General features: G+C 29.6%; 2 protein-coding genes across 2 annotated transcripts in view; one reads left to right on the forward strand and one right to left on the reverse strand.

Annotated features, from left to right (window-relative positions):
• The window catches only part of LOC108777714 (arrestin homolog), a 44,943-nt gene extending 37,391 nt beyond the window's left edge, over window positions 1–7,552 (reverse strand). Inside the window, exons 1-2 of the mRNA XM_018544670.1 lie at window positions 7,242–7,552; window positions 6,072–6,238 (exon numbers count right to left, since the gene is read on the reverse strand). Coding sequence (XP_018400172.1) covers window positions 6,072–6,238; window positions 7,242–7,337 — 263 coding nt within the window. The 5' untranslated portion in view covers window positions 7,338–7,552. The remainder of the gene's footprint in view (window positions 1–6,071; window positions 6,239–7,241) is intronic.
• The window catches only part of LOC108777717 (uncharacterized), an 83,965-nt gene that overhangs the window by 40,474 nt on the left and 24,650 nt on the right, over window positions 1–18,841 (forward strand).

The raw sequence follows: 18,841 nt of genomic DNA on the forward strand, positions 1-18,841 counted from the left end.
TATTCACGGTGAATTGTACACGTTTCAGAATCGTTTGACAACTTTAAATTTTATGTGATGACTTTGTATGCTTTTTTTATTTTGCATAATGCGTAATTTATTGTATAGAAAAATATTATATTTGTATATTTATACATGATATGATTATATGATACTATATTTATATATATGTGACATAATTATACGATACGTTTTAAAAGAAGCTTTTTCTTAATAATTTTATAAAGATAAAGATACCCAAGATATTCTCGCGTAATTTACAAATAGAGTATCCAATGCAAATGATACAATATCGCATTTCAAGTGATGATGATGAGGTTTTTCATAAAAATAAAATAATCTTTATTCTTTATCACATACTATACTTCTTTTGCAGTGCATATATAATTCTTGCGTTATTTAACATTTTCTGTCACCTATAGCTTTCTCACTGTCGATTGTTGAAATATTTCAGATAATTAGTTTTGTTACAATTTAAATGGAATTATCCTGATCAAAATAAATTAGAGAACAATATGAATTCTCTAGAGATATAAACGATTCTTATGAGAATGTTAGCATTTTTTTTTCAAAGTATATATTTGTAATTAAGATGATTGCGATGTTGCAACATAAATACTGTTTCATATTATATAATTAAAAACTTACGTAATAAATTGAAACGGTACTCTTGAGATACGATTTATTATTATTTCATGTGATTGTATAATCTTATTGCTGCCTACGGATAGCATTTCTACGATTTGTACGGAGAAAGTGGGGAAAACCTACGTGACGAAAATATTCAAAAGAGAATTTTAAGAAGTTACGAATCGAGAAATAAAAAATGGATCGAACTCCTTGAGGGGGTTGCTTATGTTTTGATGTTATACGTGTCGGTGTATCAAATTCAACGTACTGTCGCGTAAGTGTTCCGGATATTTTGCTGGAACATGTATCACGCGTATATGTCAGACCGTAAATATCGATGTCGAATCAGGCGGCATAAATACGTAAGGTAGCAAGAGGAAGATGAAGAAAAAGTATATTTCAAATAAAAGAACATCTCAAGGGGAATTCCGCTATTCATATTTCAGAAGCGCGAAGAGGAATTCGCATCGAAAGGCTCTTATGATGTTTTCGCTTTCTCGAACAGTGTTGATTTTGCAGATCTCGAGTTTCTAGCACAAATATGAATTTGATATTTTTCTTAGACCACTAATTATACACACCGTAGAGAGTAATTACGATCTTACTCCGATAAACTCTTATATAATATTTATAGTTTTTAATGTTATATTAATTAATATTATATATTAATTGTGTATATCTACAATTATGAAGAAAAAAAGTGAGATGTGCATAAATTCTGTTTCGTAATGTTTTACATTTTTGCGTTATATATATATATATACAATATAAAAGTTGATCTTGAAATTGCTTACACTTTAAGAGTAAACGTATAAGAAAAAAGTTAGGAATTCACACATTAATTACATATTATGTGATGTTCCGCAAGTTTTCTTGAAATCGTCATGTTTATTAAATATTTTTCATAACAGAGATGCAACTTTGTATAATTTAATAATAAAAGAGACACGAATAAATGTATATAACGAAAGTAAGTTATATTATTCATATGTATTAAAATAATATATATGAATATTATAATATATATATATAATATATGAATAATATATATACTACAATATATAATATACATAAAATAGAAATTCTAGGCAGTCCGTAATGGTATCTTTTTACGCTCACATTTTTCATATATGTTTTTTTTGAAAACTTTACTTTCCATTCGATTGCTCTTTCTGTACTGTCGTCAGATCTTCTGGTAGCACTCGAAGTTTCATATATACTACTTGTCATGGTTTCTCGTTTCCACTATTCTTCAGGTAGAACATACACGTTCGAATTATCGCAAACATTCTAGATATTTCGCTTTACAAATAAAAGTTATTGTTATATACAATAAACTTATTTGATGGTTGTTATACGATGTTGTAAAAGATCTAAATAACGATTTGATTCGAAAGTACTGAATATTTCATAATAATTCTAAATATTTATAATTGTTAAAAGAAATTTATATTATACATATATATAAATTCAGAAATAAGGATTAGAGAGCAAGGAATGTATATCTCTCGACGATTTTCTGTCGCTTAGTGATATTTAAAAGATAACATATATTTTCAGCATTCAAAAATCTCTATAAGAAATACCTAGTCCAATTCAAAGTAATTTTTTGTTGTTGTAAACTATTATAGTTGTAATCATTTAATTAAATTAGTTCAATTTAATTAAATATTTTTATTACTGAAATCATTTCCGATCATTAACGTTTAAATATATTAATTTTGTATGTTGTAGATAAATGTGCTATTAAGTTTTTATTTCGTTTTGTTCTGTTAAATAGTCAAAAGTAGAATGCACGTGTTTTTGTTAACCGTAATGAGTTTCCTGTTTTAGCTGTGTTTTTCCCTCTACTAGTGATACTACTGTACCTGTCGGTGTCGGGGTTGAATTACACGTATCGTATAAATCTGCATACATTTTGATGTTTGTTGGCACTGCTTCATTGCAAGCGGAATTTAGCTTATAACGCGTAAGACTAATGAAATTGGTGATGCTTAAATAATATATGTTGAAATTAACGACGCGGCAATAAACAAATATCGTATTATTAGCGGTAACGGTATTGAGAACATTATTCAACTAACTTGCATATTTTGTCGATCATTATTTTGCAATCAATGCCAGCAGTGTAATTAAATATAAATTCACCTCTGTGTATCTGTTAACATTAAAAGTATAACCTTTATTTATAAATGCATAAATATTAAGCGAATGGGAATATTATACAAAATGTTTAATGAAGTATAGTTTATAGATTTATTTTCAACATCGAGTCTAAAATTACGATGATATAACGAAAAAAATATTTTATATTTTCTTTCACGTTGATAGTGTTTTTCCGCTTTTAATAATTACATTCCATCAATGTTTTTTCTTAACATCTACACGAAAATCCTGTATAATGAAAATCTCGAGATTATAGTTAATTTTGTAATCCATGGCGGATTATAGATTTATTAATATACCACGAGATTTGGTAAATCCCGTTTAACGTAACATGGCGTTGACGATGTTGCGTTTATCACATACCAAGCTGAATTCCATTTTATCGATTTCGTAAGCGATATCAATCGCTCTTCGAACCTAGGATTTTTGCAAATCCGTAAATCGTTTCGACGCTTCCAATTTAGATGCATATTTCACTAGTTCTCGTATTTATTACGTCGATACTGTGGCGTGCGCGCTCATCGTCGACTTTTTCGATTTAACGTGGATGGCTGACAACAGAAACAATGAAATCGCGTGTTGTTTTAGTACAACGCTTAAATTTCAATTAATACTTGACCGTCGCGAAGCTTCATAGTCGAGCATGAATTAATTAGCTTGTTATAATTAACTAACAGTTTATTCTATATTTTGGCGAAAATGCATTAATAAACTCACTGAAGGCAGCAAGTTGAACATTAATTTAAATCGCTCTGTTGGAAAAGTAATTCCATTGGAGAAATGCTTCTATAGAGATTTTATTGATACTTGTGAATTCTGTTTATATGCTATGGATTCTTAATCTGCATAATAATTTTTTTATTTATCATTTCTTTGTGAAATTGTTTAATTGCACATTTTATCTTTTCCACTATTCAATTGGTATAAGAAAGAATAATTTTGTTATTTTTCAAACTATTTCTTTGCGAAAAATGTTATTTGTTTAATTTTTATTATTTTAGCTTGGTTTAAATTGACATTTTTTAATAAAACGAAATACATAAAAGACGAAGTCATATTTTATTCAACGTTATTTTGAAAGAAAGATTTTTATGAATAATGTAAGATATAATGATTTTATAATAACATTTTGAACATTCTTGAAATTATTTATTTCCTATAATGAATTCATTATTATGAACTATAATGGAATATTTAATTTTCATTTCTGTTTAGTTCGAGATACAGTTTCAGAGAGTTAAGAACAGTGATTATCTTTTCAAGTTTAGACTCAGCATAAATATAATCGTATGCAGAATATGTGAATATGTAATCTGAATGTTCATATTCAACACTTGCTGTGATAAAATACATTCAACTTGCAGCTAACTAAATGAAAACATTGTTCTGCATTGAAATAAAAAGTCTGGTGGCAGTAATTGGAATTCTAGTTAAAAATAGACAATTCGGAATTTTTTGGTTGAATTTATTATAATTCTACTTACGATCACATCAATCAAAATTTTGATTGATGTGATCAAAATCTTCTGATTCATTCATTTCCAATCAGAAATTTTTCTGAATGTACATTCCTCATTTCTTTGTTCTTTTTTCATATATCTAATATTCGGTAATCTCTATACGTAGCGTTCTGTTTTGTACTTACAGTGCTTGTAAACATCATTTTGTCTTTGTTTAATATTTGATAGATAATAATAATGAACTGATGCTTACAGTATGTGAACGTGAAAAAGCATATTATATTGATGAAGAGAAAGAGAGAGAAAGAGAGAGAGAGAGAGAGAGAGAGAATAACAAATATTATATAAACTATAAAGTTCTGAAGAGAGAATATAAAAACACCCAGAAAAGAAATTAGATCAATATCTATTGATAGATTTCTTGATTTATTTTATATAAATATTAAATAAAAAAGACGTTGTATAATTTTTGTTATTGTATTCTTGTGATATAGTTATGATATATATTGCCATGCGCAAGAGTTTATTAGTCTATTTTAGTCGTCAAATCGTGTAACTTCGATAGTTGCAAATTTCGCGACTAAGATCATTGAGCGCGATCAGAATTAATTAATCTGATAATATGTAAGTGCATAGCTACGTGAATGTATTAAGGATTTTCAGGCTATGTGAATCTCACACTACGATACTATCTTCGAACCTCTTGAATTTCCTAAAACGACTATTAGAAACAAGATCGTATAAAATCACTTGTAGCATTTAGCAATAAAGCACGGTTCTTACCATGCTTGACATTGTTACTTTACGTTAAATTCAATTCAATTTAAAGTAGTTTTATACTTTCAATAGATGCTGAATTTAGGTATTTTAGAAATATTAAATGATATTTATTTCTTCTTAATATTTAATTTTTAACGGTTTGATAATATAACATACTTACTTACAGATATTTACTAACGTTTTATAATTTTATATGTGCAATTTAAATGTTAATTTAAACATTAAACAAATTTTTTTTTAAATTTAATTTTAAACATTTTTGTGCTGTTGTAATCATGTTTATTATTGATATTTATTTATAGTATCAAACTATAAATATTTAACAAAATTAATATGAAATTAATTATTTCTAATGTAATTAGAATTGATGTTTTTATTATATTGAATATAAATTATAAATAACGTGTCCTGAATTTACGCGTAACTTAATCCTATCTTTTTAATTGATCATAATGATCGAGTGCCAGTCCTATATTTATACGATCATTTAACATATATCTTGAGAAGATTGACTGCTTATAACTTCTCAAAGTTTGATAATGGAAAAATATCGCTGCGGAAAAAGTTCACGATGACGTGCGATTTTTCTTAAAACTTTCAACTTTTTTTAGTTTACTATTTGTCATGACGTTGTAATCAATTTAATGTCATCCCCACAAATATATATAAGTAAAAATATATATATAAATAAATAAAATACATAGTAAAAATATGCGATTATCTGTCTTTTCTTTGTCTTATTTTGAAGTTATATTTATACATAAATACTATGATTATTAAGCTTATCCTTCATTATCTTAAAATATGTATAATGCTAGTTATCATTAAATAGATCATTAAGTTACCATAATTATTGAATTTTGAAAATTTTTATTATTGTTTAATGTTTTAGTCAGAAAATAAAAAATTACTTGAAATGCGCTCGCTTTGACGATGTAATATCTGATCGTCAATAATGTGGTTAAAAGTTTTAAGAAGCAAAACATTTCCGGTTCGGTTTATCATTGTCGATTTATTGAAGAATCGCGTGCTCACCTGTCAACTTGTACGTGAGTCTGCTGCATTTGCGGTTGTACCTGTATTTGTAATTCTTGTGCTCGATCCGAGTTTGCCTCTACCCGATGATCCTCCCCTTCTCCTTTCTTGTCCATCCTGTCGTTTTTCGAATCACAGTTGTCCACCATAATGTTCGTACGTTCCACCTATACAAGAAAATTAGAGGGACATCTGATAGAATTACTTCCCATTTAATTTCGTGACGTAAGTACACTACGTTAAGAAAATTAGTTGAATTTGTGCTGACTTCTAATTTTAGATTTATGTCAAGTTAACAATTACAATGTAATAAGCTTTATTTAGATGCTCTAGTTACATATATGTATTATGCATGTATGTTTTATATATGTATATATTGTAGAAAATATTTTTGAATAAATTTGTATTTTTTAATGAAAAATTACAAATTCAGTTACTATATTAAAAACTTTTTCTATTTTTTCATTATACTTTTTTCCACGATTTAAAAAAAAATTTTAAGCACTAAGAATTTATATTACAAATTTTAGTGATGGAAATGATAAAAGATTAATACAAGAGGAAGCAGAAATACAAAATGGTAATTCTCTTTTTAATATTAAATTTTTAATTTATGAGTTATATTCTGTCAATTACTAAATTATTAAAATGTTAAATTTAATAAATAATTATAATACGAATTTGGATCGATAAAAATAAATCTAAATAAATAAAAGAAATTCTACGAGTATATTCGTTCAAAGCGGATTAGTAGTTAAATAATTCTACGTGAATTTATTTATATGTATACATATATTCAATTCTGTAAATCGTGCGCCGAAATTTTTTTCAATCTTTAAACATCATGAGCAGTACCAGAGTAATAATATTATTTATTAAATTGACAAAAACAATTTAATATTTTTTTATTCTAATAAGCATTTTTATTAGAATATTAATATGTTAATAAGAATCTGAAATCTAAATAATTTACTGTGAAAAATATTTTAAATTTGACTTTTATGTATATCTCTTATTTTGGTATTTTATAGTTTCTATTTTATTTTTGCTTTCTTTTTTAACGAAATATTGACGATATTGACGTGACATTTCCAAGTGAGGACAGTTGTAATTTACAATTTCCTCGTTATTTCATTCGCATTCTCCGACGGAGTTAATTATAATACTTACCGTGTTAGGATATAGCTCCTTTTGTTGCTTCTCGTCGTCGTCGGATTGAACCATGATGGCTTCCCTTGGCGTGACACGACTGCCGTTTTCCGCCATTTCTTCGTCCTTTCTCGTTTTAGTACGGCCACAGCAGAGGCCCAATAAGCAATACACGATCACGCACACACTCTCTTGATTTTGTTCACATGCACTACTTACATGCGCTTTGACTGAAGCCTTTTGTTTGTGTTTTGTTTAAACGATGTAATAATGCATTTTTATCAGAATTGCCTTTCGTCGTCTTCACGGAACATAGTTTCGTGTTGGTTCATTCCGTTCGTTTTGAATTTCCTTCATAGAATTAGATCTGAATTCGGTGATCTTCGCGTGGCAGGAAATAGGAATATCCTGGACACTCGAATCGATGAAAGGGCACGTGTCAAGGTTCTGTTAGTACCTAACTGATCGTTATACTACACACGTTTTGTTAAAGTTCCGTTACGTATATTTGGTAAAAAAGAGAGTATTGGATTGGATTGGTAGTGAGTGAAAAACATTTTTTTTTAAACTCTGTTGTATTCTCTTTTATCCAGATATTGTGTGAATTGATGAAATACTGTGTAAAGATAACAAGTAAACATATTTTGAAAGAGTGAAAAGAACAAACCAAAATGTCTAGAAATAGGTATATTTTGTGCGCGCGCGTTGATCCATTTGTTTGTTAATAAAATCTTATTAATTTGATTTTAAACATATATAGCGACACCTTTTACTTTCAATTTCTTGTTGCAAAAATTTTTTTATTACTTTCTTTTTAGTGAAAACTGATTCAGCAAATATTTGATATATTTTTGTTTAGCGACATTTTTAAAACTTACATTAATATAGATAGAGTGAAGAAATTAATAAAAAGTAAGTCAAAATTTTATTTGACAAATTATTACTGCTTCATAAATGTTGAAAATTGATTATAATATTTTTTATATCACTTTTTTATATATATGCCACATGATTCATGTGGACGTGAGAAATTATATGTGTTTGAACTTTCATTTATATAGCATTTTTATTAATATGTATTTTTATTAATGTCTATTTTCAAGATTAATTAATTCTAACGTTTAATAAAACGTTAAAAAAACTAATGTTTAAAACGTATATCGCAAAAACTTTATAAAATGAGTCGATATTACTCGAAACTTGGATTAAGAAAGTTGAGCAAAAGAAATTTCTCGACTTTTAGTGACGGTTAATAGGAATTTCCTTTTCTTGTTCAAATAGTGGATAATAAGACTCCTCCGCAATTCTTTGCACCCAATAATTCTCTTTGTATAGAAATTAAGTGCTGATGGAAGAAGTTTAATTATTTATATCTACTACGTGGTACCTACACTTTTAGATAAGATTGTTCTATATCCATAATATTCGTGTTAAATACAATTTTTTAAATTAAATTTTATAAATAAATTGAATAAGAATCCTTAATATTAAGAAATAAAAGGAAAAGTAAAATATGATATTAAAAGTCAGTACGGTAATTAGTGCGCAAATTTTTTGGAGCATATTAATTTAATAGTTGATTACATCATTAGCAAAAAATAAAATGTTTAAGAGTATGTGTTTTGATTTACTTTCGAGTCATTTTTAACGGAAAGATGAATGATAAGAAATTAATTTCGTATTTAATTGTGTGCGAATGTGCAATAGTCCAAAGAAAATCAAATTCTATCCATTTTACTTTTTTTATTTTTCAATTTATCTTTTTTCTATATATGTTCTCTCTATTTTCATTTTAATTTCTGTTTAAATCATAATTATTGGAATTAAATTTTAATTATAATTCAGAGAATTTTCAGAATTATCTTGCTATATATTTACTTATTGTGTAAATTAAATGATATCCATTTTGATAATTTTAAAATAGTTACACAATATATAATTATTCCCGTAAACGATAAGACATTTAATTAATAAGGGTGAATAAAATGACGTGTTGAAAACATCTCCGATAAATTATACCGCTATTCGACATATTAATTAAAGATCTTTACGCGATATCTCACATCAACTGACACTGAAATTCGTGTTCTGGTCGAGAAAATCCATTAGTATTTAGCGATAATATTCGAAGATGTCTAGTTGATGATACTACAACTACAAACTACATATAGTCAAGAGTTTTTATTAAATTGAATTACATGTAGAGTTACTTAGATAAGGCTCTTCTAAATTTATCTGACTATCCTTACTGACTTATCATCGTAATCTGTGTATTGATAGCAATTGAAGATACATGCTGTGATTAATAGGATCGATAATAACTAAGATAACGATAGCAATATGTCATAATTTTAGTTAGCTATGAAAAATCAGAAGTGCAATAATGACTACACATACATGACTACTGCATTTTAGTTTAAATGGCATTATAATAATATAAAAATGACAGAAAAAGATCCTTATAATGTAAACATTATATAAATACAACAAATTTTATTTACAACATATATAAAAATATTTTTATTTAGATGAAGATTATTTTATTTAAGTAAAAATATTAAGACTTTTATTTATGGTGAGAGAGATAATAGTAGTCAAAGAGAGAAAATTAAATTAATATTTAGATAAGAAGTATTTTATAAATGAATATATTTTGCACTTTTATATATAAAATGCAATTTAAAAACTGCTTGAAAAACATATAATATTAAAAAAATAACTTACGGAAAAGAGAGCTCACGAAAAAAAATATAAATGTCTGTTATTTGAATCGTTTTGAAGCTAAATGCAGTATTCGTGGAAAATGTATTAGAAAATTGGTGCCAACGTTCAACATGAAATTATTCAGTATAACTGTTTCGAGAGAGCAGAATTAATTATAACCCAGTCTAGTTTGTAAAAGTAATATATAGAAATTACATACAGCATAAAATGAATAATACAAATTGCAGTAAGTTATATAAATGACGGAAAAATGTAAGTAATGAGAAATTATTTTCTATCGTGTGTAATTTATTTCTCCATTTACTCTGTTCATCCATTTCGATGGATTCGATATTTCGACATAAAATACTATAGAAATAATTTTTACTTTTATACATATGTTACTTATTTTTTTAATAACAAACACACTCTTTTTCTTTTAAATATGTGTTCTGCGATAAATCTCTTTTTCCTTGTATGATTTATATATTGATACACCTGCAAAAAGTCTGATAGAAAATTTGCGCGGTAATGCCGAAGTTTGTGAAAATTATGTGGAATAATTTGGTACTAGGTACACGCTACGATATTTGTTTTAGTAGGTTTCATGAAATTGTGCTTTCGTACATATTCCTTTACATCAGAAAGTACTTTTGATCCGGATCTCGCGGTACTTCGTATTTAATACCCGAGTACAGCTTCGATAATCAGATTATTTCAAGAATGTGTTTATCGTTTTGAGAATCTTTATATTATATATGTAACATTTAATTGTAAATTCACAAAAAAATATAAAAAATAATGCGCGAAAGACGCTTTTTTTTTTTAAATACACTGCATGTTCATATCAAATTACATTGAACACAAAGTTCGCTTAATTAAAATCGCAATATCACAGTATCCTGATGAGGATGAAATGTTATAACTTTTTTTTGCAACGGAGCGAAAAGCCTGGGTCAATTAAGTTTCTCAAACTACTTGTTATAGCATTATTTTTCCTTTAAAGCGCGTATTTCGACAATAAACAATGAAACTTGATATATAAACGTATTTTATATAAACAATGTTAAAAAGAAATAGCATTTCATTCAAATGATGAATGATTCGATGTTTTGTTTTTATACGTACATGCTCTTTGAAATAAGGCGATATACGAGATAAATGAGAGGAAGTTTACTATATTATATTTGAAGAAGTTAGAATGACCTGACGATATTGGAAAAGCAATCGACTCTGAGGCAGTTAATAACCCTTTCGTTCGAAATCGCATAAATAAAAAGGATCTCAAAGGACATTCGCGGTGAAGCTTGTTAGAGCAGTATTCGAACTCTTTAATTTTGTGCTATCTGCTTTGCGGGGAATGTGAACCGACCTTAATTGCCAGTTTATTCATTAGTGACAGTTGTCGAGTTTCGATGAGCATGCGGATAGGCAAGCGTAAATCTCGTGTTGTCGAGAACAACATTACAGCTGTGCCAGCGTTCGAGAGTTTCGAACTCGTTTAAATAACTTTTCCATTGTTGTGTGTCCGCACATACCACCGCGTAACAGGAACTACGCGAGAATATTTTTATGTGATTATGGAAAGACGCGGCTGCCACTCAACAGTTGAGTTCAGCAGAGAAAACAGCTTCGCAACTGTTGTAAAATTTTTTAATATGATTGGTCTTGCCTTTAGTTTCTCACTAAGTCTAAATGCATAAACCAATAGGATTAAAAAATTTTATAACAATAAAACTGCTTTTTCTGCTGAACGCAACCAATATGATTGATGCTTTGTGCGATAAACAGTAATTTTTATTTAAACAAAACAATTGATTATATTTATGTCTTTGTTTACTAAGCTAGTAAAAAGATGAATTGAAAGAAGATAATGTTACCTTCTCGCAAGAAAATCGCAAAGGGAACGGCAATTTCTTTCGAGATAAATATGGTCGTTGTACAAAGGACATCAAATTTAAAAAATAGGAAATATTATACACATCAAGCGATTCGGTTTACGATTTTTCTCAAATTTTAGAGGTGTACTTTGAGGGTGATTCTTTTTTATGTAATCTGAAAGACTAATTAAGTTTTGATTGACGCAAAAAACAGAAAGAGAAGAGAGTCTTGGCATTAAAAGAAATCTTCTCTCTCTCGAAATATCAAAAGAAAATTTTATTGCTCATTTGTCCTCGCCACAGAATTCCGTGCATTACATCATTCTGACTACGCATTGGACTCCACCGCGAAATCCATCTTCATCGTGTACTACTCTGGACACATTATGGATCGCCATTGACTTCGAAATAGCAGTTTTAAAAATAACGCGGCGTTTATTCGCGAGAATCGCTCCATGTGTATGTATTGTACTTTCGGAAAAAAACAAAATGCTCTCTCTTTTAGTTTCGATATCAAAAGTCATTAGAACTTGATTGATTTCATCGATGGGATTTACAGACGGAAACCAATTTAATTAAAAAAACTGTATCTTTACGAAATTTGAATAAACGAAACTTGCGAAAATCACATAATAGAAATTGTTCAAAATAGATATAAGTTTTTTTTGCTAAATTTTCTCTTTGTTAAATAAATTTTAATTGTTGTTTTATTCATAATTTGATCGACTCAATCGATTAATTGTGTAATTGATGTGTGGATTTACGACTGGAGATTATTTAGATTGTTATAAGCAAAATAAATTTTTACGAAATTTGGATTACTTGAATAAATGGAGCTTACAAAAGTTATAAGATGGGAGCTTATTTCTTGTGAGAGAGCAAAGTTTGTTTTAATTCATAAGTGCTCGATGTGATATTAACTGTGTAATGAAATATCTCTTTGCAAGGTAAACGTTATGAATATCTATTGTGACAACATACAATGACCTAGATAACTCGTTAATTGGGACGATATATGACCTCAAAAAGTATTTTCTTAAGTTTCTAAAGGGGTTTTACCAATGTCACGAGCGTATTACGAGAAGGTTGCCGCGAACGATGATTTACGATCGCAATAAAGGAAAAGAACGAGCCGAGGTTGGGCCAAGTGCATTGTGGAATTCGTCACGTTGATCAAGTTTAAAAGATTAAATCACACAAGCGTATTTCTGATTGTAAATCGAATTTGCGCGGAAATTGTGTTTTTCCGCGCGTAAAATGAGGTAACTTTAATCTTGCCGCAAATATTCAAATACGCATCGATTCCAATATTCTGCAACGTTTATTTGGATACTTAGTTATACATTATGCAATGTAGATTATAAAATTATCATGAAGCTTCCAGCGTAAAATTTGTTGTTTAACAGTGTATTAAGAATTTAATGCTACCTTCTTAACTTTTTAATTATTATATGATTCCATAAATTTTCATAATGTAATATTGATATCTTTTTACTGCGCAGTAAAAATAATGCGTTATTATATTTTACTTGAAGCATTTTGTTAAGTATAAAAAAAAAATAAATTCTAAGAATTTATAACCGTATAGGACAATTATACGAATTATAAAAATAGTGATTACTCATCAGCCTTATTATTTATGTAACAAGGTCAATTTGGAAGGTGACACAGTATTCATATTGCTTTATGCACAGCATTCATATTGCTTTATGCAAGAATAGAATCATATGATAAAACTGGACGCAATGCGTAACAGAAATTCGATCGATATTTTCTCGTAATAATACATACCATACATAACAACAATCGTGGCGTTTTCTGCATATAAACTACTACAGCGAAGTTACTTGCGCTGCATACAAATTCATATCCACATTATTATTTACATTGTCTAAACTACTATACCATAGATAGTAAAGCACGTAATGCCTTGATGAAAATAATAAAGTGAAATCGACAAAGAAGTGGGACATCGTAACGGCTTTGATGGCAAAGTACCTACTGGTGACACAGGCAATGTCACGTGGCAATCAAGATGTTAAATAATCTAATCCTAACATCGCGAAGGTTACCCGACCCTATCGATCTCGGTTAATTATCGTTTCATTTACCTTGACAAGCGCCGTTTAACAAAAGATTAATTTTCGTGTTTAACAAAAGAGATTAATTTTCTTTTTAGCGGTTTCTACAAATAGAAATGCAAAGAATGTCTACCGAAGTTTTCCTGTTGTTTGGTATAATCCTTTTCCTTTTCGAAATAACTTTAAGAGAAGGGAGCAAGATACGAAAGTTTTGCAGCGAAGGTTGGCAATTTCCTTGTACGGCACAGCACAAAAGACATTTTCATGGCTGACATTTGGTTTCTACGACGTAGAAAAGAACAATAAATCGGACTTCGGAAGATCAGACAAAGGGCACAAGTCTATTTGCTGGTTTGCCGGTGTGCCGTATATGCACACGTTCCACATACCTATACACTATATAATTCCACTCATGTAATCTGCTTCATTCGATCGTATTAGCCTTTGCGACTATCGACTTTAAGATAACAGATCCTTTTTCAAATGCGATATTATATTATTATCTTATAATTTTTTCTTGCGTCAATTAAGCATTTCTTTTTATCCGAATTCTGTTATCCGAATTTTTATACCCGAGGTACTAAGCGAAAAATTTAAATAAAGTTATATTTAAATAAAGCTAAGCTATATGAACAGACACATTTTTAATGAATATGTGTATTCAAACATTATTTTAATTAGTGCAATTGTTATATTACAATTTTGTGAACTACTATTATTATTATTATTATTAAATAAATACTTTTTAATTATATGTATATGTATTTAATTTTGAAAGGTAAAGTCTCCAATCTACAAGCACGTAGAACGAAAGTCACGAGACTAGAAACTAACCTAACATACTTTAATTATAATAGGTTGCAGGACGCAGAACGCAGGATGCAGAAAATTGGGTGAACTTCGATTTTCGCATCCTGCGTCCTGCGTCCTACGTCCTATATTACGGCGATCCATTATAACCTGAAATATGTTGCAACTTGTGTTCTGTGTACTGTGTAGATCGAGATTGATGCAGGGTTATGAAGATTTGTATTAATATTTAAATTTATATATACTATCTTCACTCTAAGACTCTTGAAAGAAACTTCTTTTTTACTTATGTATAAAACTTTTTAAAAGATTCAATTAAAGAAAATTTCATTTAGACTTCAATAAAATATTTGTAATACGAAATGTGATAGTTTTCGAGGATTTTATGGAAAGTTTCGAAAAGCATGCGCGATAAGTGTTGTTTGTTTCAGCTTCTTACGTTTTCCTGTATATTATGCATCTTCATACTACATGTTGCACTCAAAATTTTGTGAATTCTTTAGAGATTAAACTTCACATGCGAGAGTGCATTTTCCAATCTTCCGTATCTAAAAATAGTAAGCACTTTATCGCAGAGTGCTTTAAAGCTTTAAAGCTTTGTTTACATCTACACTACCTAGTCAGATTATGATATTTCGCAATGTAAACTACACATGATGCAACAGCCCGCGTTATTCATTCGGGATCGATTTTATGATCTTTTGCGTTATTGTGTAATTAGAAATTGTAGAGCGGTGAACTTATAGCAGCAAGCAGCGCCAAAAATTAAATATGCTTGAATATTTAACGGAATAGACGTTGTTAATGATGCAAATACCGTACTTCCTACAGTTATCGCACTCCGAAAACTAAACATTGCCATACAATTTTTCAAAAATTGCTAGTGGTAAAGTTGAAGCAATTCAAGCAACCATTTGCCTCGAAAAGGCGACGAACGTTTGGAATTGCGAGCGTTTCTCGTCGTGGCACATGAAATTGAGGAAGTTCGTGGAATGAGTTAGATTAGGCTGAAATTATGTAAACCCTATCTTGAGAATTCATCGAGAAACGGCAAACACAAACAAAACCTGAAACTAGCTTGGCTATGTATTCGTTTCAGTAAATAATGGCATTGGATTGTACAAACGAGACGCAAAACGTATACATTGTCCAGTCAAGCATCAAAGTGCACTTGCTTCAACGACGATATAAATTACGCAACCATTATGCATCTATTATTCCTGATCGACTGGTTATACCTTTCTAACTGCAATATTAAATCAAATCTTTTCCTGAAATATCTCCTTTTCGAAATATCACAAATAGGTCAGATAAGTTGGGCTATTTTTAATTTAAGTTCACTAAATCTATCTTTTTATTAATTAAATAGTGTAATTATCTATATTATTTTTAAAAAAAAGAAGAATCGATAAATCAAAGCGATAGTATAAGAATCACGAATTCTTTGAAATTCACAGATTCAAGTATTGTAATTTACATATTTATACGTAAGAAATTAAAAAGAAAAAACAGTAGTAAAGTTTTTCTGATATATACGCGATATAGTAAAGTTTTATTAATTTATTTTCTAATTACAATATTAATATAAATATTATCCTTAATAAAAAATTGAAAAATTAAAGATAACATTTCTATCTACATTATAATTAAGAAACGAACAAATAGAACTTTATACACATATCAGAAAAAATCTTATTGCTGTTTTTATCTGATAAATCGAAAATGATCACCAAAATAAATTTAAAAGAGTTTTGGGTGAATAAAAAAATATCATTAGCACATCGTTCGATGCGATATGTACGAGCTCTCAACTTGAATAATATTTTGCTGTTCTCTACCGTTCAGCAATTATAGGTCGCCTTTCAAAAGGTTTTATCATGTTAAACATTAAACGAATTTATATATAACATCAATGTGAAATCATATGATATTTTGTTCGCGCAAAACGACGGGTTATTTATATGTAACTCATTAAAAATTAAAAATTAATTATAACAATCACCGACCGTGTGGAAAGCGTCGTGTCGTCTCATTGTCACATATGCGAATACTTAATGGCCATTCCATTTAAATAAAACCTATTCTCATCCATATGCCGGGAATGTAGTCGAATAAAAATAGCGAATTAATGATAAAATATACGCTGTGATATAACGAGCGAATCAATGCCGATTATTTATTCGGTTCCGAGTTAATAGGGCGCAATACACGTTCCACGTGAATTGTTTTACTTACGAATACTGCCTACGACGTGAGCATTGATGTATAATATCATCTCGCAATACGACCGTCAACTCAGCGAATTACCGTAATGCATTAAAGACGGGCTATAAACGCCAAAACATCGTTTACGATCCTATCGATCTTCTTTAGGCAAGAAGAATTGGGAAAGCTTTTCCCGTTTCTTCCTTTCCATTTGTTCCTTTTCCAGTGATCTGATATTGCGATCCGGTAAATGTTTTCCGAAGCTCTCTTTAAGAATTCAAATGCGTCACATTGTGTGCCTACACTTGAATCATATACTGACAGTTTGTTATTCTCAGACAATCCTCTTTGATATATATACTGTCAGGATATTCAGCGCATTTCTACATTGTTTGACTAAAGATATCGATATAGCTCTAACAAGCTTAGAGCTTAGAGCTCCATTATAGACGTGCTGATTTCTGTATTCATTTGAGAGAGAACGTGAAGATTAGCGATTAGGTCTTTGTTCTCTCGTATCTGTACCTTGACAATAGCGGCTTTCACCCAGATATCCCTAATTTTGCCTGGGCTTTGAACTTTACGCGATAAATTTTCTTCGTTTTTCTCTCGACGTGGAAAAACAATCCTAACATACAACAGTATTTTTGCACGCGTTTTGGTGTCGTCGTTCTCCGTTTCACTCGAAGGTTGTTAAACAGCGCAGCGGAGCGAGTACCGTTCGGAGTTACTTAGGCCGTGATAAGTGATAGAACTCGACGTTACGCCCGACGTCCGTCGTGCAGCACGGCTCGCCGTCTACTGACGCGTTCAACACCAGGCGTCGCGACGCGAATAGGGCGCTACGCTAATCGGCGCCGAGTTTCTCTCATCATGCGGAAAGGTGAAAATTTTTTGCGCACGCATCTCAACATTTTCGACGCTTTCACTGATGGCTTTATTTTCAGTGGAGTCGTCGGAAAACGCCGGAATTTTGTCTGTACGTATACCATCGTCGTCGGACAAACGATTCTCGTCAATCTCCCCAGCGCCGAAATGATCAGCTTAACGAGCTAGGCGCGTTTGTCGTAGCAAGTGTTTAATCCGTATCTCCCGTACTGTTTTATATGATATTTTATTAAATTTTTGTCGTTACTGTAGCGAACTTTATCAGGAAAAATTACGATATTTTATGTAATTAATAAAGTTAGCGTTTATTTTTGCGCTACGATTCCATATTGAAATATTAAATTAGTATTTGCCCGTATCTACGCAATTTATATTTATTTCAACTTGAAGCATCACTGCACCGTTGGCTTGCGTGTTTAATAACATTTGATATGAAGGAATATTAATTATTTTCATTATAAATTGTTTTGTGACAAATCATGAAATGTTTGGGCGCAGTACCAACTAATTTTACTTACACATGAATAATGCACTCATAAATAATGCATTATTAATTGATGCGTTACTGATGCAATATATCGTTGCTGGCAAAAACCTTCTAACATTTTTTAAATATTAATATAATGTTGTATATACAGTGTATATATAATACATATAGTTTGAAATTAACATCAAGAAGCAATCTAAAAGAGTTAAAGCATAAAAATTGTTTTTATTGATTACTGATGAATATATATTATATGTAGATGTATGAGTTGGAGAAGCTTAAAAAACTATTTTTTCAGACTTTTAAAAGCCTAAAGTAGACGTTGAAAATAAACATTTCAGGAATCAGGAATGTTTCAAAAATATTATTAAATGTTACATTTAAATTTCTAAAAGTAATTTTGATAGTTTTTTTACTAAAACTAAAATTAAACAATTTGTTGTTAATATCGAAAACTTTGACAAATGATTTGTATCTTTCCTGCACTTATTGATTTATTTGAAGGTTTCATCACGAGAGAGAGAGAGAGAGAGAGAGAGAGAGAGAGAGAGAGAGAGAGAGAGAGAG

The sequence above is a fragment of the Cyphomyrmex costatus genome, unplaced genomic scaffold (assembly GCF_001594065.2).
Source record: "Cyphomyrmex costatus isolate MS0001 unplaced genomic scaffold, Ccosl1.0 scaffold457, whole genome shotgun sequence".
NCBI lineage: Eukaryota > Metazoa > Arthropoda > Insecta > Hymenoptera > Formicidae > Cyphomyrmex > Cyphomyrmex costatus.